The 21,687-nt window shown below is 46.0% G+C and overlaps 2 protein-coding genes across 5 annotated transcripts in view; one reads left to right on the top strand and one right to left on the bottom strand.

Annotated features, from left to right (window-relative positions):
* CDCA7L (cell division cycle associated 7 like) overlaps nucleotides 1-10,368 on the top strand; it is a 45,413-nt gene extending 35,045 nt beyond the window's left edge. Inside the window, exons 3-10 of one of the 4 annotated variants that reach the window (XM_043872243.1) lie at nucleotides 928-1,059; nucleotides 3,811-4,185; nucleotides 5,437-5,508; nucleotides 5,628-5,789; nucleotides 6,478-6,603; nucleotides 7,484-7,633; nucleotides 8,480-8,616; nucleotides 9,025-10,368. In XM_043872243.1, coding sequence (XP_043728178.1) covers nucleotides 928-1,059; nucleotides 3,811-4,185; nucleotides 5,437-5,508; nucleotides 5,628-5,789; nucleotides 6,478-6,603; nucleotides 7,484-7,633; nucleotides 8,480-8,616; nucleotides 9,025-9,055 — 1,185 coding nt within the window. In that variant the 3' untranslated portion in view covers nucleotides 9,056-10,368. Of the gene's footprint in view, nucleotides 1-927; nucleotides 1,060-3,810; nucleotides 4,186-5,436; nucleotides 5,509-5,627; nucleotides 5,799-6,477; nucleotides 6,604-7,483; nucleotides 7,634-8,479; nucleotides 8,617-9,024 lie in introns of all 4 variants that reach the window. The other 3 variants (XM_043872242.1, XM_043872241.1, XM_043872244.1) reach the window with 3 other exon arrangements.
* The window catches only part of DNAH11 (dynein axonemal heavy chain 11), a 350,658-nt gene continuing 338,607 nt past the window's right edge, over nucleotides 9,637-21,687 (bottom strand). Inside the window, exons 77-82 of the mRNA XM_043872240.1 lie at nucleotides 21,079-21,321; nucleotides 16,958-17,140; nucleotides 16,764-16,879; nucleotides 11,800-11,912; nucleotides 11,183-11,323; nucleotides 9,637-10,278 (exon numbers count right to left, since the gene is read on the bottom strand). Of these exons, the coding sequence (XP_043728175.1) occupies nucleotides 10,031-10,278; nucleotides 11,183-11,323; nucleotides 11,800-11,912; nucleotides 16,764-16,879; nucleotides 16,958-17,140; nucleotides 21,079-21,321 (1,044 nt within the window). The 3' untranslated portion in view covers nucleotides 9,637-10,030. The remainder of the gene's footprint in view (nucleotides 10,279-11,182; nucleotides 11,324-11,799; nucleotides 11,913-16,763; nucleotides 16,880-16,957; nucleotides 17,141-21,078; nucleotides 21,322-21,687) is intronic.

Here is a 21,687-nt window from a genome sequence, read left to right as displayed (position 1 = left end):
CACAGGCTCCAGGCTTGGCTGCCGGCTTGGAGGAGGCTGGTTTATGGGTCCCCGTTCTGTCCCGAAATTCATTCTTTTCCTCTCCTTTCTTTCAAGTTTGCCACCTATTTCTTTGAGTTCAAAAGATAGAAAAATTTCAATGTCCTCTCTGAGCCAGCCGTGTACCATCGTTCCTGGGGCTCACTTGCTGCCTGTGGGCGGTGGCGTCTCAGCTCCCACGAGAGAGACGGGGCTTTCCAGGGGTGGGAGGGTTGGGGCTCTTCTGTCAGTCCCCTGTGGTAGTGGGTAATGGAGCCGCTGTGCCCCCTCAGCAGTGGGCGGGGAGGGGTGTGGAGGCCCATCCCTGCAGGGAAGCCTGCTCTGGGAGAAGGGGCGTCTCCCCTCGGAGGAGCCCAAAGGGTCCTGTTACACAGGAAAGCCATCGTGTGGGGAAGCTAGGTTTTCTCCTGTCATCTTCTCTAGTATGTTTCACGTTCTGTGTCAAAGTGGACGTTTCTGATGGCCTGTGCTGGAAGGAGAAACTGAATTTCATCCACCCTTACTGGTTAGCCAGATGACAGAGGCTGTGGCCATTCTAATTTTCGGAAATTGTTCAATTTGTGGGTCTAAATTTCTGCAAACTCTAGAAAATACGTATATGTGTGTGTGTGTGTGTCTGTGTGTTTATTGTGTTAAAATACACGTAAGATTTACCACTTAACCATTTTTGAGTGCAGGTGAGTCCCCAGTGTCCTGCCTGCAAGACACTTGAGCAGCACTGAGTACCTTCACAGTGTCTTGCGGCTTCCACCGTGATCTATTTCCAGAATGTTTTCATCATCTCATCATCTCAGACAGAAACTCTGTACCCATGAAACGTTCACTCCCACTGCCCCCGGCCTCTGTTTTCCCTTTTTTCCATGACACGTATGTGTGTTTTTAATTTAGCAGGATGTGCGTTTCCATTCCAAATACTTCACAGAAGAGCTCAGAAGAATTTTTATAGAGGACACTGACTCAGAGATGGAAGATTTTGAAGGATTTACGCAGACTGATCTCAATGTTAATAGTAACCCAGAGGTAATGGGAATAATTACCCACGTGAGGGAGTGTGGGTTGTAGTATTTTTAGTCCTGTTTCTGAATTGTGCTTCTACTTGTAAGAAGTCTCTTCACACATGAAAAGGTTTTACTTTTTCTTACATGTTTATCTTCTAAGCCAGTTAGCGAAATGTAAAAATTGGCTCTTCCAGGGTGAATTCCTGGTCCAGTGATCCATTATGCTCTTAGGGAAAATCTAGTTCTCTTTCCTAGGTACTCTTGGAGTTTGGGGGTGCATGTCCCAGGCATCCCTTATTGTCCATATCGGAGAATTTAGTTCAGATGTTTTGCACCTCTTCTCTCTGAAAAGAGGAGGGTCTGAGTGTAACAAGTTCCTGAAGGTCATTGCTTGTTGTGCGGTAAGCAGTGTTCTTGGGTTTGGAGTTACTTTGGCAGAAATTTAGCTGTGGTACAAACATGAGTGTTCTCTCTGTGCATTCTTGATTTGGATCACACTGTGGTTTTTACTGATACAGATGCCCTGGGCCTGCCTGATTCTGAAGGGAACCCCTCAGCAACTTTGCCATCAAGGGACTTGTTGACTGATCTCTTTCTCTTATTCCCTATGTTCAGGCCAGTTTGTTGCCAACCAGAATTTGAATGTCAGGGTAATTTTGAAGAACGGCCTTTGGATTTTTAAGGCATAAGAGTGCTTTCTCCTACCTGAAAAGTAGCATACATTTAGCTCAGAAAGTCAACACACCACTTCAAGGTCAAGGTCAAGGGTAGGGAGGTTAGGGCTTGTCATGTTAAGGAGTTCCCAGGGAACCACTCCCATGTGGAACCTGTGCAGATGGTCAGATACGCTGTAATCAGTAGGGTGGTTCTCTCCTTGTCTTTTCCCTGGGCCTTTACGGCCTGAAAGCCCTAATGGTAGGCTGCCTTGCTTGATGGTGGTTTTTTTCCCGTGAATAGCAGCACAGAGCGTGCCCGCCTGTAGGCCCCAGCCCCTGCCCCTGCTTTCTTTACAGAAGTTACGTGTGTTCTGGCCAGCAAGCCTGCAGTTCCTTGCCAGCAAGACACTGAGGTCCTTCCAAATCTTAATCGTCTACTCTTAGTGATGTGTTTATCTTCTGGTCTTTAGCTAAGTAATGTCAGGGTGTTCAGAGAAGTTGTTTCCAGCATGGGAAAGCGAATTACTCCCAAAGTCCATTTTTTTCTCTCTCGCCTCTCCAGAACCTAAACATTTAGGGGATGAATTGTGACAATTTGTGTTGACTCTGATATAGCTCAGGGCAGGTCCACCTGCCTATTTTAAAATTCAGTGAGAAAACAAGCATTGTTGCCTCCCTGCCCAGCCTCCTTCCCCCCCCTGGCGTGGAGTGGTGAGACCACCTTTTTGATGACAGGGTATGACTCTGCGTTGGTATCTGGGGGCCCACTGGCCACACGCGACCCCTCCACAGCTGTGGCGTCGGCCCTCAGGCCTGAGTCTCGGCTGGTGTTCACTGTGCTCTTTCCCCTCCTCGGTTCTTTGTAGTAACCGGCTCCACATCCTTGGCAGAGAGGTGGAGGTGGGTTAAGTGACGATTAAAATAAATGGATAAAGCCAGTTGGGGAGACACTTCTCTGAAGTTGTCTAACAGTGTCTTCATCCAGCTCACCATTCTCAGTTCCCTAGCTGCTATGTGGAAACTGCAGGATATGAAACAGATCAGCGTAATCTTACGTCTGCTTGGTTTGTTGTGCATTGGTACACACACCAAGGTTTGGATGTCATCTCTTTTTTCCCCTCCCGTGACCTTATGTTTTAACTTGAGTCCAGCTGGAATGTGGAGTGGGGTTGGGCACTGAGGAGGAAGCAGAGTCATGAACTGAATCCCGGGCCGCCTCCTGGTGGTGTTCTCAAGTTCTCTTCACAACAGGAACCCCTGACAGAGGTTCCCCAAGCTACAGTGTCCAGCCTGTGGTCAAGGAAAGATGCTCAGGCCATGACCTGGGTCTTAATATCAAAACCCATCTCTGCAGTTGTTGAGTCTTTTGCGTCTGAGATGTCACCTTGCCTTCCATTCTTACTGTGTTTTCCCGAGTAAAACCCAAGTTATGTTTTAATACGGGAGACCTGCACTGAGCGGAGATTGAAATTGGGACTGCAGATTCCTGAAGCTGACTGGGCAGATGCCCGCAGCTGCCTGCCCTGCAGAGCGGTCTGCCCGGTTGCACCCCTTGGCTCTGTGGGTTACAGAAAGGGGAGGGGCTGCCCTAGAAAGAGGACCCAGCGTGTCCTGGGGACGCGGCTCCCCCACTGTCCCCGATGGTGGATTACCTGCCTGCTCCTTGGTCACTTCACTAAAATGAAGTCAGCTCTCCTCTGTTTCTCTTTTTCATGAATCCTCTTGCAGCTACTTAGGGCAGAATGATATTTTGTTTTTCACTTAGCACTCTTACTCTGTCTGAACACAGTGCTTAGGCCATGCACACCCTGTCCTTGACTGTTCCCACATTGCTGGGCTGCCAGATGTGCCCACTCAGCGGGTCAGCGCTTTGCTTCCAGCCTGATGCTCTGAACGGAACAGCCAGTGTGTATGTCTGGGCCACAGTGTGAAGTAGCCTGCTATTTGATTCTGTCCATCAACAAACTACTCACGCATTTAACTGAAGAGTTCAGAGGGAATGACCAATAGGAAGGGGAAGCACTCAAGTGTCCAGTGTTTTCCTAAAATAGAGTGGTTTTAAGTGTGTCTTTGTGAAGACTTGTCACAGACACTTTGTTCTTCCTCATTTTCATTAGCTTGTGGAGTCAGATTTGAGTGATGACAGCAAAGCGTCTTTCGTGAGTGAGGAAGACGATGATGATGAAGAAAAGGCGACACCTCGAAGAAGCAGGCCTAGAAGAAGCAGTATTGGTCTTCGAGTAGCCTTTCAGTTCCCCACCAAGAAACTGGCGAAAAAAGCTGATAAGAACAGTTCTTCAGAGCCCCTGCTTTCTGGGTCACGTTTACAGGACAATAAAAAAGCGATTCTTGGAAGGAAGACCAGCTGCAGGCAGGAGAAGGAAAGGGAAGACTCTGCCTCTGAGTCTGAGGACGACTCCCGGGATGAGGGCCAGGAGAGCTCGGATGCTCTGCTGAAGAGGACCATGAACATCAAGGAGAACAAAGCCATGGTGAGTCTGCGTCCTGGCTGCCGCTGCTGCTGTCAGGAAGCCTGCTCTGGGTTTTGTGGGTCCTCCCTCTTCTCCTGGACTTGCAGCAGTCATTGCCTGATTAGCTCTGGTTTGGGAAGAGACTCCTAGGACCTTCCACGCTGCCCTGGTCTCACACCAGTTATTGTTGATCACATTATGTTGCAAATGTGCAGTGGTTTAGAGACAAAAAAGGCCTGTTCCCAGCAAAAGGTGGCAACATGTAAATAGGGGTGTCCTGAAGCCCAGGAAACAGTTACTGTGCAGGTCAGGCAGGCAGCTTTCAGCCTAGCTGTTGCACTTTGGAGATATAAGGGGAGGAATGAAAGGGGTCTAGGTATTAAAACACCCGAGGAGTTCTGAATCACTTCATAAATTCATGGAACAAAGGGAAATCTTCATGTGGTCAGTAACTAGTTTGCTTCATAATTTTATATATACAGAATTTTAAAAATAATTTTACCAAACACTTTTAGTATTTTGGTATACTTATTATTTTCTTTTAAAAAAAGCATAATGATGCTGTATAAGCAGATTTAGAATATGTCTAATAAGTTACTTAAGGAAATACAAAATTTAATATACATTTTACTTTTGGGTAAAGTTTATCTAGAGACATAGTAGTGTTTAGCTAAGGAAAAGTTTTAGGATTGTATCTCTGCATCTTTAAAATGAGAACTATGTTCTTCACGATTTTGTTAGTGACACCCATACATCTGTTTGATTGGCATTTAATGCCTGTTGTTTTGGTATTTTTAGGAATATTTTCATAAATTACTTTCATTGATGAGAAATTAACCAGCTTGAAGAATCAGTGTTTTAGAGGTCTCAGTAACTGTCAGAATGGTCTAGTTGGGCATTTTCTGTTTTGAACATGATGAAACTTCATTTGGGTGGGCAAAGTGGTAGCTTCCAGGGTCACACTGGGAATTAGTGGCTCAGTCCTGATTCTAACCTTATGCTCCAGGCCTTGATCCTTCCAGGACAGTTTTCATAGTGTCTGGTCCTTATATATAAGGAAAAGACATAGATTTTATTCCTCTGATAATTTCAGCATCTCACCCTGGAGATAAAAATCTTTACACGAGGTTAAAAATATAACAACTCTTCAGATCTTATGTAAACTACTCCGGTTTTTCATGTCTACAAACTCCAAGACTTGTGATAACCTGTTAGATGAAGTAGACTTAGTAATATTTATGCAAGACTCAATCTTATTTTTTCTGAATTTAGCTTGCTCAGTTATTGGCGGAATTGAACTCGATGCCTGATTTCTTCCCGGTCCGAACCCCAAACTCAGCTTCTGTAAGTGGATCTCCTTGTATGTACTGTCTCCAGTATTCACACACACACACTCCATGGCCAGATGGCCTTCATTCTGGAAAGCAGCCAGTTGCATGCCTGTGTCTGTGCTCTCCTTGCAGAAGAAGAAGACCTCGAGGCGGGCCTTCTCAGAGGGACAGGTCACGCGGCGGACCAACCCGACCCGGAGCGCGCGGCCCCCCGAGAAGTTCGCCCTGGAAAACTTCACCGTGTCAGCTGCCAAGTTCGCAGAAGAGTTTTACGGTTTCAGAAGAAGGAAGACAGTGAGCGGGGTATTTTATGACTATAATGAACCAATGCTTCTTTGTCTAAGCCAGTGGTCCTCATGCAGGAGTGTTCATCACGGCCTTCTGGGGCTTGGTGAGGGTGCCGAGGGGCTGACCCGGTAGGTCTGCGGGAGCTGAGACGGCCAAGCTCTCAGCTGCCCTGGGTGCTCCTGTGAGCACACTTGGGTAAGGACCCCGGGTTTGAGCTTGCACTTGGTCTGAGCTTTAAGCCTTTTAGGCTGTCCGGTGCCTGAACTGACTAGCTCAGTGGTTAGGGCTCCAGGTGGCTTCAAGGTTTTGCTTTTGGGAACATACAGGATGACTCCCAGTCTTTCTGTGTTAGGAATGGGGAGTTTTGAGAGCTTTCTGTCTGGAACAAGAAACTCTGGACCCTGTTTGTGGCTGTTCAGTGTGGGTCAGTCCTCAGAGTAGCTGGTGACCATCCATTGGGCAGGGACCCTTAGTTTCTGATTGGTCATTCTGTGTCACCTTGCCATCCAGGAAGCTTGACACTAAAGATAGGAGCTCAGCAAATGACTAAATGCACGAATGATTTCAGGGAGATAAAAGAGGGACCGAGTTACTCTCGATGGTCCTAGAGCTCTGAGGAATTTAAAACTTATTAGTATTTTTTTTAACCACTGAAAGCATCTCATGTCCAGTTCTGCTTTGGCTCTTTCTGCAGGGGAAATGCCAGGGGCACCGCCGACGCCGCTGTGTGTCTTCGTTTCGGCCAGTGGAGGACATCACTGAAGAGGACTTGGAGAACGTGGCCATCACTGTTCGGGATAAAATCTATGATAAAGTTCTGGTAAAGTAATCTAACAGCTGGTTTACATCACTGTGGCTCTTACGGGGACTTCCAGGCACTGGTATCTGAACTGCCTGCTTGGAAACCACCTGGGCTTAGGCCCTTGTGCCATCTGTCTCCCCAGGGCTCGGAGGTGGGCTCTGAACTGGAGCAGCTTTATCTGGGCAAGGGGAGATGGCTTAGTGCAGTAATTCTCATCAGGAGAGAGGTCTCTGGCGGGTAGCAAGCAGGGGTATAGTCTGGAAAATCACATTTGTAATTGTTATATTTTAAGTAGATAGTTTTTATGTTTTAAACATTGAAAAAATAATGCTTTTATAACCACTAGAAATATATTTACACTGAATTAATATATTTACCATATATTAATATATTGAAATATTGGAAATATATGTATAACATATTTATGTAACCAATAGAAACTGAAGTTTGACAGAATATCTTCTGTAGGTAGGAAATGTTTTAAATGTTTGTTAAATGGTGATGTAGAGAATGGCTTGTGGTATTTTGCATCATTTTTAGATAATGGGACAGTGTCTTAAACAGTATTAAAAGGTTTTCGATGTAGTTGCCAACATTTTAAAACCAGGAGGTTTTACCCTGAATGGAACCAGGTTGCTGGGAGCTGGGCTGGAGCTGTGTGATGCTCCGGGGGTCTGCCATCATCACTCAGTCACCCCCATCATTTCTGCCCACCTGATCATTCCGTTTCTCCCAGGCTCCCTCCTCGGGCTGTCCTCTGGCCCCAGGGCTGAGTGCTCACAGCCTACCGGAGGGCACCAGGGTTTGGACCAGAGACACAGCCATGCTCGACTCTAGAGGAGAGGCCGGGTACCCCCTTCTGAACCCTGTGCTCACCACTCGCTGCCTTCGCCCGCAGGGTAACACGTGCCATCAGTGTCGGCAGAAGACCATCGACACCAAGACGGTGTGTCGGAACCAGAGCTGCGGTGGCGTGCGGGGGCAGTTCTGCGGGCCGTGCCTGCGGAATCGCTACGGGGAGGACGTGAGGTCGGCGCTGCTGGACCCGGTAGGGATCGTGTGCGCCTTCGTCCTGAGTCACGGTGTGAAGGGAACGAGCTGAGGCCGGGGCTCTGGGGCCCTTTGTCAGGGATCTGTAGCCCCCTTACCACTCTCTTCTCCTCCTGCCTCTTGAGACTGGCAGAAATGCAAAAGAGACTTTCCTTCTAGAAAGAACAGACTGACCAACACACAGGACAGTAAAAAGAGTGTGTTTCATCTTCCAGGGTCAGAGCCCAGCTTTCTTAGAGCCATGGTTTGTGCAGGTGAACCCGTGCCCCTTCCTCGGGCACTGTCCCTTACCTTGGATTTACCCAGGGCCAGGCCGGGGGCAGGAGTATTGCCCTGTAGGGTGCTGTGTGCCCCACACGGCTCTAAGATTTCATGTCAGCGCAGTTTACTTGTGTTGTTGCTCTTAACCTTGTGAGCTGGGTGTATAACACCTCCCCCCAGCTTGGCTCCCAATACCTAGTACGCTGGTTAGTGTGTGGCCCTTGCACCTGGCTGCAGGGTCTGTGCTCATGACCGCCGCACTGCTGGACCAGGGGTAAGTAGACTGTCCCCAGTTTGCCGCTGAATGTCAACTGCTGCTCCGCATAAGTGAGTGAGAAAGCCTGTACTCTGAAAAGCAGGGCTGACTTCCCAGGCATGTGATCTGGAGGGGTCCACCTTTCTGGGCCTTTTTGAAACAGGGAAAGGGAAGGAGACAGTAGTGCATGTCACAGGGTGAAGGCTTAGCTGGCTGACCTCACGTGACTAAGGACTGGGGATGAGGCCGAGCGAGTCGGGCTTGGTCAGGGCGTCGCCTTGTCTGCCCTGTCACTAAGGGGGCATCGCGGCTGCTCTGCTCCCCCAGGACTGGGTGTGCCCTCCCTGCCGGGGCATTTGCAACTGCAGTTACTGCCGGAAACGCGACGGCCGCTGCGCCACGGGCATCCTCATTCACCTGGCCAAGTTCTACGGTTACAACAACGTGAAGGAGTACCTGGAGAGGTAAGCCTCACAAACCAGAATGGAGGGTGTGATTCCCGGGAGCGGGAGAGGGGGAGACTGTCTAGGTGGGCCCCGGGGTGCCTCATCTCAGCCTGACTCTTAGGAGCCACCTCGAGTGTCGGCTGTGCTGGGTCTGTGTGTGTTGGGAATAGCAACGGAGTCTACAAGGCGGGGAGGGAGCCGTGAAGGCCAGAGAGCGCTTCTGACCCTCTGGGACAGAGGGGAGGCTGGGGTGCTGTGCCCGGGGGTGAGGAGACTGGGTTAGGGATGTGGGGGTGAGGCGAGCCTCCCTGCAGTGACCGGAGTGAAGACTGGCCTTGTGTCCGGAGCACAGTTTGGGTCTGGTGCCCTGGGGGATGCTGCTGTTTCTCTGCCTCCGTGCCCCTAATGCTTCCTGTTTCTTCTCAGCTTACAAAAGCAGCTGGTGGAAGACAATTAGGAGAAGAACCAGCCCGCTCACCGTGGAGCACTCGAACAAGACATGCCATTTGTGCCTAAGATTTCTTACGGTTGTTTTTTTTTATACAGAAATTCTTTGTAGAGCTAAATGCTATATATTTTTTTTTTTAAAGATTGTTTTTATACGCTTCAAAAGATTTCTCAGGAAGATAAGAGAGGAATCTGTATATACGCAGGCCTGTTTGTATGTTGAGTTATTAAAAGCATCTGCAGATGATTAAAAACCAGTTTAAAGGAGTGAAGTTCCAGGTAAGTCCTGGAGGAAACAGCATCGCAGCTCTTTATCTCCCAGACAGTAACTGGAGGCCAGGTCGTTACAGGGGTTACACCTAGTTTATCATGAGTGACCATAGTTCAAACCCCATACTCTAAGTTGCTCTGGGTGTTGGACATTTATATTGAAGAATGCTCCTCTAAATTACAAAGTGCAATTAACCATGGACCTAGAGTTTTATTTTTGTTAAAACTTGAACCAAAAGTAGACTGTCACATTACTGACACTGGAGGGCGACTGCCTGGGGCCCGTGGCTTCTATATTTTAAAAGAATATATAAAGGCAAATTTAATTTAGAGATTTTGTTTAATATCTATAGAAACTACACTCCCATGTAGGGACCAGGAGACTTCCAGCCATATTGCTTTTTGAGTTACAGCGGAATTTTGATGAAAACGTGAGCTGCACTAATTTTGTGTTGCAGGATGCGGGAGTCGAGGGGTACTGGGGAAATGGACACATTTTCAATAGGTTTCCCATATTTTTCTACATTTGCTTCTTTTTGTCCCCCTTCTCTACAAGGATGGTGTTTTAAAAAATTAATGCACATTTAATTTTCTTAAAAGTTACATAAGCCAGAATATGTTATGCCTCCCAGTAGGATAAATTACCACGCCCGGGAGCAATGACAGGTGCTCAGTGTGGTCCAGCCAAGCCCGGGGGAACAGGGCAAGGGCTGCCTTACGCCTCCAGCAGCAGAGCCACGCCTGCCAGGACCCACTTGGCCGTCTTGTCTTTGCTCTTTAGCCTGAAGGTCCAGATGTAGTGGGGGCCTCTCCTTTTGGTTTTGTACACAGGGCACTCGTAGGTGTGTCGGGTTTCCTGTCTGTCCACTGGTATGGCTTTTGCAAAGATGACTGGCATTGCGGACCTTAACTCCTTGAGGCGGGCATCCACAATGGTTCCTGACTGGCTGTCCCATCTGGCTCCTGCAGGAGAGACACGGGTTATAACCATGCTTCTGTTGGTACCGCTTCTCTACCTGTTGTAGGCAATAAATATTCTGGTTTTGTCACTTTGCTGCGTGTCAGTGGTTTCCTTGCCAAGATGGGAGGGAGGTTCATTACTTGCTGACTGGGAGCCACACAGACACTGTAAGCATAGATTTGTTGTTGTTGTGTCCGACTCTTTGCACCCCCTTGGACTGTAGCCCACTAGGCTCCTCGGTCCGTGGAATTCTCCAGGTAAGAATCCCGGAGTGGGTTGCCATGCTAACCCCTGAACTTTCCTGTGAACAAAAAACTAAATCATTTGAATTCAAAAGGTTTGTAAAACTTAAATGAAAACAGGTTTTGTGAGAATCCAGACCCAATAAAGCAAGTTAGTTTGTCCTTTCTTTTAAAAAAAATAGTGAATCTGCATGCTTGTGGACAGTGTAAGAAGTCTGCAGTTCACCGTGTTCCCTTCCCACTGCACCTTCTCTTAGTTCAAGTTCAGGTCACCTGTTTAAATGTCTGTAAAGTGACAAGGAGCATCTTGGCAGAGACTTGGAAATACTTTCTCCAAGAGCCTTTCAGGAGAAGAGGAAATGTTTTACAAGGTAAGATGAATGCATGGGTGAGTGGAAAATGTTCCATCTTTACCTTCAGGTTTGGCTCCCACTGGACACACATCTTACCATTTTAATTATCTGAAAGCCAGAAGTGAGGTAAATAAGCACTAGTGTGAGTGAGAAATGGAGTAGTGTGGTGTGTTAGTTGCTCAGTTGTGTCCGACTGTGACCCCCTGGGCTGTAGCCCGCCAGGCTTAAGCAAAGGACAAATACCAACTTGAACCCAAGTGCGAAAGGTTCTGTGTGTGATGACCCTGCACGTGCTCCTGGGGGCATCTTACCTTCCATGAGGAGCCCGTGGAGGTAAGCGCCTTCCCTGGGGGGATGCCCGTAGTCCTCCTTTGTTTTTTTGGTAATGTCAACAGTAAGGCACATTTTGTCCAGTGGCCACTCGTTCTTTCGAGCCGTGGTCTGCATGATTGCTTTTGGAGGAGGAGGGACAGGTGTGAGCAGGAGGAAGCCACATACATGAGATTCTCTGGAGCCACCAGTGAGCTGAGCGTCCACCCAAAGCGAGCTCTGGTCCCATGGGGTGTTCGGGACATTACCTGCCTGGCTGCACTAGAGCAGGGGTGGGAGTGAAGGCCAGACCATCTCCCTGGCCTCACGGATGGCGCTTTGGTGGAACAGCCATGCCCGCGTGCCGCTGGCTGGTTGCTTTGGCTTTTGCACCAACTCCCGTGGCCGAGCACAGCTGCGTGAGACTGTGGGCCTGATGGAGGACGGGTACTGCGTGACCCACATCCACCCGCCTGGCTGCTCCTGTCCTGCCTGGGCAGTGGTCACCTCGTGAGGACAGGTCACCAGAGCGGGGGAACAGCTCCAGGGACACGAGGCTGGGGTTCTGTTCGGGGCATGGCTCTGTCAGCATCAGGGGCTGCCCCACCCCAGCTCTTACCTGTTAAGAAGGACTGAGGGTTGAAGAAGCCAGAAAGCCACACCACAGCCGGAAGGGCGAGATCTTGTGTCCAGGAGTCCAGTTCCCGGCATCGCAGGAGGAGGTCGTTAAACCTGGGGAGCAGAAGGTAGGAAGAAACAAATGTGCTTTCAGTACTAAAGCTTTCCAGTAAGATTAGATTCTGGGGATGAGGGGGTGCTGGGGGGTGGTAGAGAGGTCCAGAACCTGGTAACCTGTGAAACTGTTACCTGATGACCAGGTAACAAAATCGTCTGTCCCCTTAAAGTGTTAGAAACACTGGCAAGTGTGGAAAACTCTTATTTACTCAGCCACTGTTTCACTGGTCCTCCAAGGGACCCCCCAGTGACATGTGGTGATGCTACATGGTAGCCGTATATGATCTGGGCTGACGGGGTGCACAGGGGAGCATCCCTGTGTGTCTAAGGATGGGCAGGGGAAGGCGCTGATGACTCTTGTACAACCAGAGTTCCCAGGAACGGCAAGGGCAGTAGAGCATGTGATAGTGGCCTCCACACAAGCAGTAATTACCTGAAAGTAGGGAAGGAAAAGTTATCAAGGGGACCAACCACCTTCCATCCATCGTGAGCCTGTAGTTTGAGAAACTGCTGTGTTTCCAACATGTCCTCTTATTCCATCAGCACAACAGTTACCCGAGGTAGGAAGCATCTAAAACATCCCTGTGAGGAAACCAGCTCACAGAGGCTAAGGAAAAATGAACTTCCATAAAATTAGGAGAAGCCTTGATAGGTAGGTTTTAAAGGGCTGCTGAAAACAGGGGAGATGGAGCACAGAGCAGAAAGCCCAGCCTAAATGCCTGGGGGACAGTTCTCCAGGGTGAGGTCTCTCCCAGCCAGCGTGGCCGCGTCCTGGGGCCTACAGCAGCAGGCTGAATGAGGACCTCATGGCCACAGACCACCACCTGGAAGAAAGGTTAAATGCTCACACTTGAACTTGGCTCACAAAGACAATTCCTACCAGCTTAGAACTTGGCTCTGGGCCCTGCCCCATATTAAATTTTTCCAAATAGCTGGTTTAGGGAAAACATACTTGTAGATAGATGCCACAAAGAAGAAAGGCAAGGAACAGGAAAAGCAAAGATAGGAGAAAAAGAAAAGCTCGAGATGTGAAAGAGGATAAACACTGCAGCAACCAGTTTTTCTAATGAAGTGCATATGTAACGAGAATATGAGTTAAAACTGGTAAGGTAAGAAAAAGTGAGGCAATTAAGTTGGAAGAAAATCTCAAAAAGACAGTTATAGAAATGAAAGCAAAAAGTTAAACAGCATATGGCAGAATAATAAGGAAAGCAAAATGAAATGAGTTAGAGTTGGAGTGAAAATAAGATGAATGCTGAAACATTGGCTAATTCAATTCTAGAAAATTTGAGTTTTCTTAAGTTACAAATTTGAATCATCATAATCAGGGACATATGTTGTCAGAAAATGTGACACATAATACTTACTAAGATACAGACTGTGCAGATAGAGAATCCCCTGGAAAGCCAGGAAAAAACATGAAGTCTTTTTATAAAGGGGAAAAAATCTATGTTAGCTTCAGGCAGCATTTGATCATAGAATAGAATGACACCTATGAAGTCCTCTGACAACAAATGGGTTAAATTACTTTTATAATCAGCCAAACTGTAACTTGAGTCTAAAGACAACTGATTATATGGCATGAAAAACCACCCACAAATCCAATCAACCAGAAGGAAGGGAACCCAAAAATAAAAAAGAGGAATGTTAAAAATCAAGACTTTTAATATGCATGTTTAAACTTTAGAAAACTAGGTCAAGTGCTTTTCCCTCCCTTCAAAATAAGCAATGTGAAACCAAAAATTGATTTTGGACAGTGATTTTTTTTTTTTAATATTTTTTTTAATCCAGGGGAGAAACAGTAGACAACAGAATAGGAGACAAAGATACAATGACGATCAGCCAGAAATGACAGCCAACCAGAACACAGACTGACAGAGGGCAGTCCAGGCAGGCGAAGATAAGGCACCATTTGAAGAAAGAAGGCCTAAGAAACAGACAGATGACGTAGAGAAAAAACATGGACGCCAAGGAGGGTGTGCGTGACGTGTGTACACTACTATGTATGAAGTAGACGGCTGGTGAGAGCCTACTGTATAGCATGGAGGGAGATGCAATCTGTGGGACGTGCATTAACCTTAAAAACGCATTCTAATACGTATCTGGTGCAGACAAATACTGTTTGATTCTGCATATTATCAGGTACCTAGTAATAGTCAAATCCACAGAGTCAGAAAGTACACTGGTAGACGGTGGGGTGGGGATGGGGACATAGAGATTCAGTTTAGGAAGGTGATGAAGGATGGTGAGAGATGCACAGCAATGTGTGTGTACTAAGTGCCACTGAAATGTACAGTTAAATATGGTTAATACAGTCTGTTTTATATTACATGACTTGCCACAATAATTTCTTTTTTCAAAAAAGCAGGGCTAAGAATTTTAAAGGGTGGAAAGAATTGTGGACTCAGATTTATAACATCACACGGTATCAAGTAGGATGCCTTTTTAAGAGACCACACCTAAACACATCGGTAAAAATGACAGAACATTAATACATTAAGAGTTAAGAAAAAAAATCTTAAAAAACTTCCCAAAGAGAGTAACTTAGCGGTAGAGGAATGGCAAGTATTTATGCACAGACTCACGAGCCACAGTAAGTGCCAGAAGACAACACAGTTACAGAACACTGACATTTGGAGGGCGAATAATCATTATCTAGAATTCTACTTCCAGGTAAACTGTTCATCAAGAGTGAGAGGGTAGTAGAGAGAATTCAGACACGTACGCTCTCCTCCCCGCCACACACCCTGAAGGCCTGCTGTGTGCCTCCTCCTTTGGCACAGTGACGAGGGGACCCCTACTGCTGCTCTGCTGTGGTTTCAGTGATGAGTGGCATTTCTGCCTTCTGCAGCTGAAGGTTCCAGAGACAGACTGACTGAAGTCAAGCTTATTCAGCAGCTCAAAGGACCTCAAGCCCCGTTTTTTTCCTTTCCACCTTCTGCAGTGCTGACCACATGGCCCCAGGATGGCCACTGCATCCTGAGTTTATGCCAACTGGAAAGGGGCTCACTTTTATTTTAGGATTAAAAATAAATAGGACCCCGTACCAAAGATGTAAAAGGTGAGGAAGGAAAACAAGCAGAAATACCTAAAGTTTTGCAAACACACTGTCTCAGGAATACCTCTTTGGGGACGAGAGTCCAGCAGGGCAGTTCTTACTCTGTCTGCAGTGACGGCGGGGTCTCCGGATATGCCCTTTGTGGGGATGGGAACAAACAGGTGGCTGGGCTTTCCAGTTAGTCATCTGACATTATTTTTGGAAGTGTGTAGTAGCTGAATTATGACAACTCTTTACAGGTGATGTGGGTAAGATATAATGTTACAAACTTCTAACATTTTTCTGAATGGTCTATATTCCATACCACTGCAGTTTTACAACCGCATTTTCTCAAACATATGTCAAACTTAACCACAGGCCATTTTTTGCAGATGACTTTACTCTGTCAAAGTATCCTAAAAAGATCCCCAAGGGACAGTCTGTCAGTAGCAAAAGTTAGTCTTGAAAGGTCTTTTTGCCTTAAAATTATAGAATCTCATGACAGAAGCTTGAATGGTTTTTCCTGTATTTATCATGTTTACAAATTACCTATAAACCACTTCTATAAAAGAATTAAAACTTGGATTGTCTTGGGATAAACATGTCAGTTGTCTGTAGAGATGTTAGTAGTAGTTCTTCCTAAGTCATAAGGATTAGGAGTGTTTATTTGAAAATTAAAGCACTGGAAAAAAGCAGCAAAGAAATCAACACATGCTATTAAGTGGAAATAACTCCTGACCATAAACAAAAATAAAATTATGGTGGTTTAAAATAAAGTTTAACTATAATTCCAGACTGGAAGGAGGGTAAAATGGCGGAAGAAAACAGTATTGGTGTTACAGTGCATTAGAAAAATCAAGTGTGTATGTTACAATGTCAAGTCTTCCTGAAATAATAGAAATGGTACAAGGATACACATGATAAACTCACAGAAGCTAGAAGAGTTTGGAAAAAAGAGGCTAAGAAAAATATATAGAAATTACGAATCAAAAGATAAGATTGGTGGAAATAAGTCTAAACTTATCATTGTCATGAAATTTAAGTGCAAATGTAAATTCTTTTTGACTGGAAGTATAAAGTCCGCCTTTAGATAGTCAAAGCATTAACAGAAACCCATGACTCTGCCGCAATGCTTTCCTGTCATCCAGCAGGCCCACAGGGCACCTTCCAATTCAAGGATTGGAGTAGCATTCTGGTTAATGCAAGAAAAACTTAGGAACGTGAGGACAACAAGTGTCCACGTGAAAAAAAACCAGGCATAGAGACAGCCTCATGAAACTTGCTGTGCTGACTTGCAAGGCCCAGCTGTGCTTGGCACCAGCCCTCAGGGAGCTGTAAATTTCTGCCCCTGACTCTGGCTTGTCTACACAGTCCTATCCACACAGCGAAGGCAGTGTTATCTACTGCTTACTGGGGTAAAAGTTCACTGTGAAATGCCATTAGTTACCACTGGCTTTAAAAATAAGGGTATAAGATGTGGTGAGGGTAAGCTCAAGGGTGCCTCCCCCAGCCATTTAAATCCTAACAGCTCAATGAGGAAATTTTTTTTATCACTTTTCAGATGATAAACTGAAACAGGTCAGGTATTTTGTCCAAGATCAGACAGCCACTCAATGAGAAGCAGAATTCGATTCCTGCTATGACCCTAACTTGATTTTTGCCTTTGAAGCAACTTACCGAGGAAACTCAAATGAAACTGGTGGTGGTGTGCAGTTACGGCTGAATGTACTCAGCAAAGCACAATCTTTAGGGTGCCTGTGAGGCAAAGGTCAGAAAACCAAACCAGCGCCGAGCTAGGGTGTGGTGCTTACCACTGGGCCAGGCCGTATGTGGATGGATAAGCCAGGTTGCTCCAGGTTTCTGGTACTGCGTCGTAACTCAGCGCAGACTGCTGGGCTTCCATGTCAGGAGATAGTGTCAGCTCCCCCTGGCAGGGAAGAAGACGACTGCAGAGTAAATATGTTTCATGTGGAGAAGCCTGCTCTAGTCCCACTTTTAAACTTACCTTCAATCCAAGCTCTAACTGTTGGAGTGACACACGGATTTCCCGAAGGAGAGTGTTCATCCGCTCACATTCTTGTAAGCAAACAAGGGCATAGGGGCTTCTGTTCGGGTGTTTTTGCATTATCTCTGTCACGTTGAACTCTTCTGGAAGTTTCTCCAAAATGTCATCCAAGACATTCTTAACCTTAAATTGTGAACAAACACAAAGATTTAGCTCGTTTTCTGTTTCATTTTCAATCATGGTGATGGTATATCTGCTTATTTTTTTACGTCTAAGAATATATACTACAACTCTCGAAGATGCTTGCTAATGAGTTTAAAAGATGACTACCAACTCCCAGGAGCTGGGCAGAATGGCACGGCCAATGAAACCACATAGAGGCCCCTGTGTCCCTGTCTTCTGAAGTAAAAGACTGACTCAAGAGCTGATGGTTGGGAAACGTGAACAAATAATAGCTGTTGGACTGGGGAATTGCTAACAGTTTAGACTATAAATCTGCCACATGGCAGAATCACTGAATTCACAGCTCCCTGAAAGATATGGATAAAGGCCTGACATAGATTCCTAAGTTGTTTTTCTAGGAAGCAGACGCCCCCTCCAGAAGACAACTACTGACCACAAAAACACAGACCCCAGGCTGGTTGAAACCAGAAGGCTGATGATGCTTGAAACTCCACCTGATGCCAACTGATCCAAGAATTGCCCACAAGCGATTGTGCCCTGCTCTGTGAACACTGTAAGACTCCTCTCCCATCCAGGAGGGACACACAGACTTGAGGGCATCACCCTGCTGTGGCCCCCTTTGCCTGGCAAAGCAGTAAAAGCTGCTCTTTTAAACCTCTGTCTCTGCATTTCTATTCAGCACCACTACCAACCCCCTCAGCTCACTCTCAAACAATGCAGCCCCCTCCCCTCTTGAACTCCCACAGTATAGTCAGGGAGGTGTTACTATTTATAGTTTACTTACTGTTAGCATTTAGGGAACAAAAGACGTCTCATAATGACATTTCATTTGTTTATAAAGACATGATCAGAACATGGAAAACCTCAATATTTGGGTAGTCCATTTTGCAATCCGCTAATTAAAAAAAATTATTTGAAAACTCAAATGAACCAAAGAGGCCACTTAAACTTGAACTAATTCTGGTGACTCTGCTATGCTGCCCTTGCAGCTGACACATCTAAAAATTTGGGAGGCAGTTTGGATCAGTATTTTCAACAAGAAGGAAGCCCCGATCTTCTAGAGCTGTTGCCCTAAAGAAATGAAGGATTTATTCACTTGAGGACGTGCATATGTACATAGTACTCTGATGTGGATAGTAATTCTAACGATGCAGTTTTGCAGACCTGGGAAAACCAACGAACACCTGAAAATGACAAAAGACTGGAAGATACTCCCTGTCCTCAAGCCTCAGGCAGCTTTTCCCTCTCCTTGATTTCTTGGATTATGGCCTGGGGCTCTGATGAGATGCTTGCAAATTGCTTTAGTGCCCTGGCAGATAATTTATCAGATCCTGAAATCTTGAGCTCATTTATAGCAGCAGCAGAGAGTATGAAACAGTACAATTGAGAAGTTAGGTGAAAGAATGGCTTTGGGACTCAGCTAGAATCTGGTTTCCTTCAGTGGCCCTTTCAAGCTGTATGACCACGGTGAGTCACCTAAGTTTATCTTTGAAATAGAGATCCTGGTATCAGTACTGATGCTGAGTGCTTCCCATGTGGGTCAGTGGTAAAGAATCCACCAGCCAATGTAGGAGACACAGGTTTGATCCCTGGGTCAAGAAGATCCCCTGGAGAAGGAAATGGCAACCTGCTCCAGTATTCTTACCTGGGAAATCCCATGGACAGAGGGGCCTGGTGGGCTACAGTCCATGGGGTTGCAGAGAGTTGGACACGACAGTGAATGAGCACACACACACATCAATACCACTCAGAATTTTAGAGGATCAAATGGCGTATCTGTAAAGCACTTTCCATAGCACCTATTAGCTAAACAGTAACTACCTGGGAGAGGGCTACTGGTTTGCTTGTAGGAAATGCTGAGGTAGATTTACCTTATTTGTTCTGTGTTTTTTTTTTTTTTTTAAATTTAATGATCAGCTTCCTTATTGGAAAGATTGAAGCCCTCTCAGAACTAGATGATGACCTCACATGCTCTCTGCTTCTAACGCTGTGTGTGCACGCTAAGTCACGAAAGTCGTGTCCAACTCTTTGTGACCCAATGGACTGTAGCCCGCGAAGCTCCCCTGATGATGGGAATTCTCCAGGCAAGAATACTGGAGTGGGTTGCCATGCTCTCCTCCAAAGGATCTCCCCAAGCCAGGGATCAAAGCGTATCTCTAACGTCTCTTGCATTGGCGGGCGGGTTCTTTACCACTGAGCCACCTGGGAAGTCCCTGTTAACATTACAGATCGTCCCAAATAAATGAATTTTTCTCATGCATCTCTTTTCAAAATATCTAAATTATAAAATGTCTCAATTAATGGGCTTATTTCAAGAAATAGCTGAAAAATTTCAAGAAATAATATGGCAAGTTCCTGGGACCTCTCTATAATTAGATCTGATGTTTACTCTGTTCCCACAAACTGCATCTTTGATTGGTAATTTTTGAAAGAAAAAAGGTTAATTTACTGGGGAAAATTTTTAAAAATTCAGGTTTTTAATTAGAAACAAGATTTTAAAGGTAAAAAAATTATTTGATGTCCATTTCTCATCCCCATATTCTACAGCAATAAATTCCTTCAAAAGAATAATGCTAGCCTCCCAAGAAAAGGTGAAAAAAGACACTCATAAAATGACAGAGCCAAAAACATACTGTATGAAAGACAAGCCACACATATGGAGAAGAAATTTGCAATACATATTCTTAATGACACATATCTAGAATACAGAGTTTGTACGAATCAGTAAGATAGACATTGATAACCAAATTAGAATTTGACAAGCAAATGGAACAAGTACTTCACACGAAGGTATATCCAAATGGCCATAAACATACAGGAAAAATGCTCAATATTATTCCTTAACTGAGGGAATGCAAAGTTAAAACCACAATGAAATATTATTCTTTAGAAGACCCCAAGGAGCAGGAACAACTGGAACTTACCATCCACACTGCTGGGGGGAAGTACAACTACTTTGTAAAAAGGTTTGGGAGCATCCACTAAAGCTGAACATTACTCCCTTGAGCCAACAGTTCTACCTCTGGGAATAAAGGAATGAGTATTATGAGAAGATACCTTTGGGAGGCACCCTTGTCTCCTGATTAAAGACTCTACAGGAGTGTTCATGGCTGTGACAGTCATACTAGCAAGAAGCTAGGAAAAAGCCCAACACCCATTCGCCATCGAAGGAATAAATAAAACATTATATATTTACATAGTAGAATACTGGGCTTCTTGTTGGCTCAGATGGTAAAGAATTCACCTGCAATGCAGGAGATGTGCATTTGATCCCTGGGTTGGGAAGATCTCCTGGAGCAGGAAATGGAAACCCACTGCAGTATTCTTACTTGGGAAATCCCGTGCACAGAGAAGCCTGGTGGGCTACGGTCCATGGGATCGCAAAGAGTAAGACACGACTTAGTAAACCATCACCACCACCATAGTAGAATACTAAACAAAAATTAACCATCAGTCCATGCGATAATGTGGATGAATCTCACAAATGTAATGTGTAGCGAAAGGAGTGCGCATTAGTCAACTAGTACATCCTGTCTGAGCACGTGTATTTGAAGTTAAAATGCTGGGAAAGCTAATCTGTGGTGACAGAGATAAGGAGAGAGGGTACCTTTGGCCTGCTCCAGGGGATCTTCCCAACCCAGGGATCGAACCCAGGCGGATTGTTTACTGTCTGAGCTACCAGGAAAGCCCAAGAATACTTGAGCGGGTCGCCTATTCCTTCTCCAGGGTATCTTCCCAACCCAGGAATCAAAACAGGGTCTCCTGCATTGCAGGTGGATTCTTTACCAGCTGAGCTACCAGGGAAGCGTCCTGGAGTGCTGGAGGTAGTGGTTATGTGTGTACACAAAGGTGAAATCCCTGAGCTGTGCACGTAGGATTAGTGTGCATCAGTGCACATATGACACACCTCAACAGAAAAGAAAAAAGCGGCTCTCTACCTTGTCTTCTGTGGACTGTCCCAGCTCCTCGCTGCTCACTGCATTCCTGGGCTGCATCTCCAGCAAGGTTCTGAACAGCATGTTGGATGTGACCGTCAGAAATTCAATTTCAGCGTTCGGGTGGAGGCCATACAGCACTGGGCTCTCTGGAGGAAGCATCTCTTCTATGTACTGGTGGTAGCCTGAGTAATCCAGGCTGGGTGGAGCTGCAAATCCTGGTGCCAGCATCAGCTCATCATCAATCTTCAAGCCCAAAGGAAAAGCCAGTTATTCCAAATTGAAGTGGACATCAGTCTTCCCTTCCTAAACACCTAGGGAACAGCACAGTGCTAGCTAGAGGGCACACTCTTCACAGTATCTCATGACCCTCTTGTAATCAATCACTTTGCTCCATGTATGGTACCTGGCTGACCTCTGTGGAGGAGTCCAAGGAACACACCTGAATCTATCCCTTAGAAGGGGTAACGACATATATGCACACAAAGGGAACGGACTGGTGCTGAGTCATCTACTGAGTTCTGGCCACCCTGTTACATGTTTGCAGTCATTGATTCTCCCTATATATCCCCATTTTGCAGAGAGAAAATTGAGGATTCAGAGTACCTTGCC

The sequence above is a fragment of the Cervus elaphus genome, chromosome 18 (genome assembly GCF_910594005.1).
Source record: "Cervus elaphus chromosome 18, mCerEla1.1, whole genome shotgun sequence".
Lineage (NCBI taxonomy): Eukaryota > Metazoa > Chordata > Mammalia > Artiodactyla > Cervidae > Cervus > Cervus elaphus.
The sequence above is the reverse complement of the archived record's forward strand: the minus strand, read 5'-3'. Positions and strand labels throughout refer to the sequence as shown.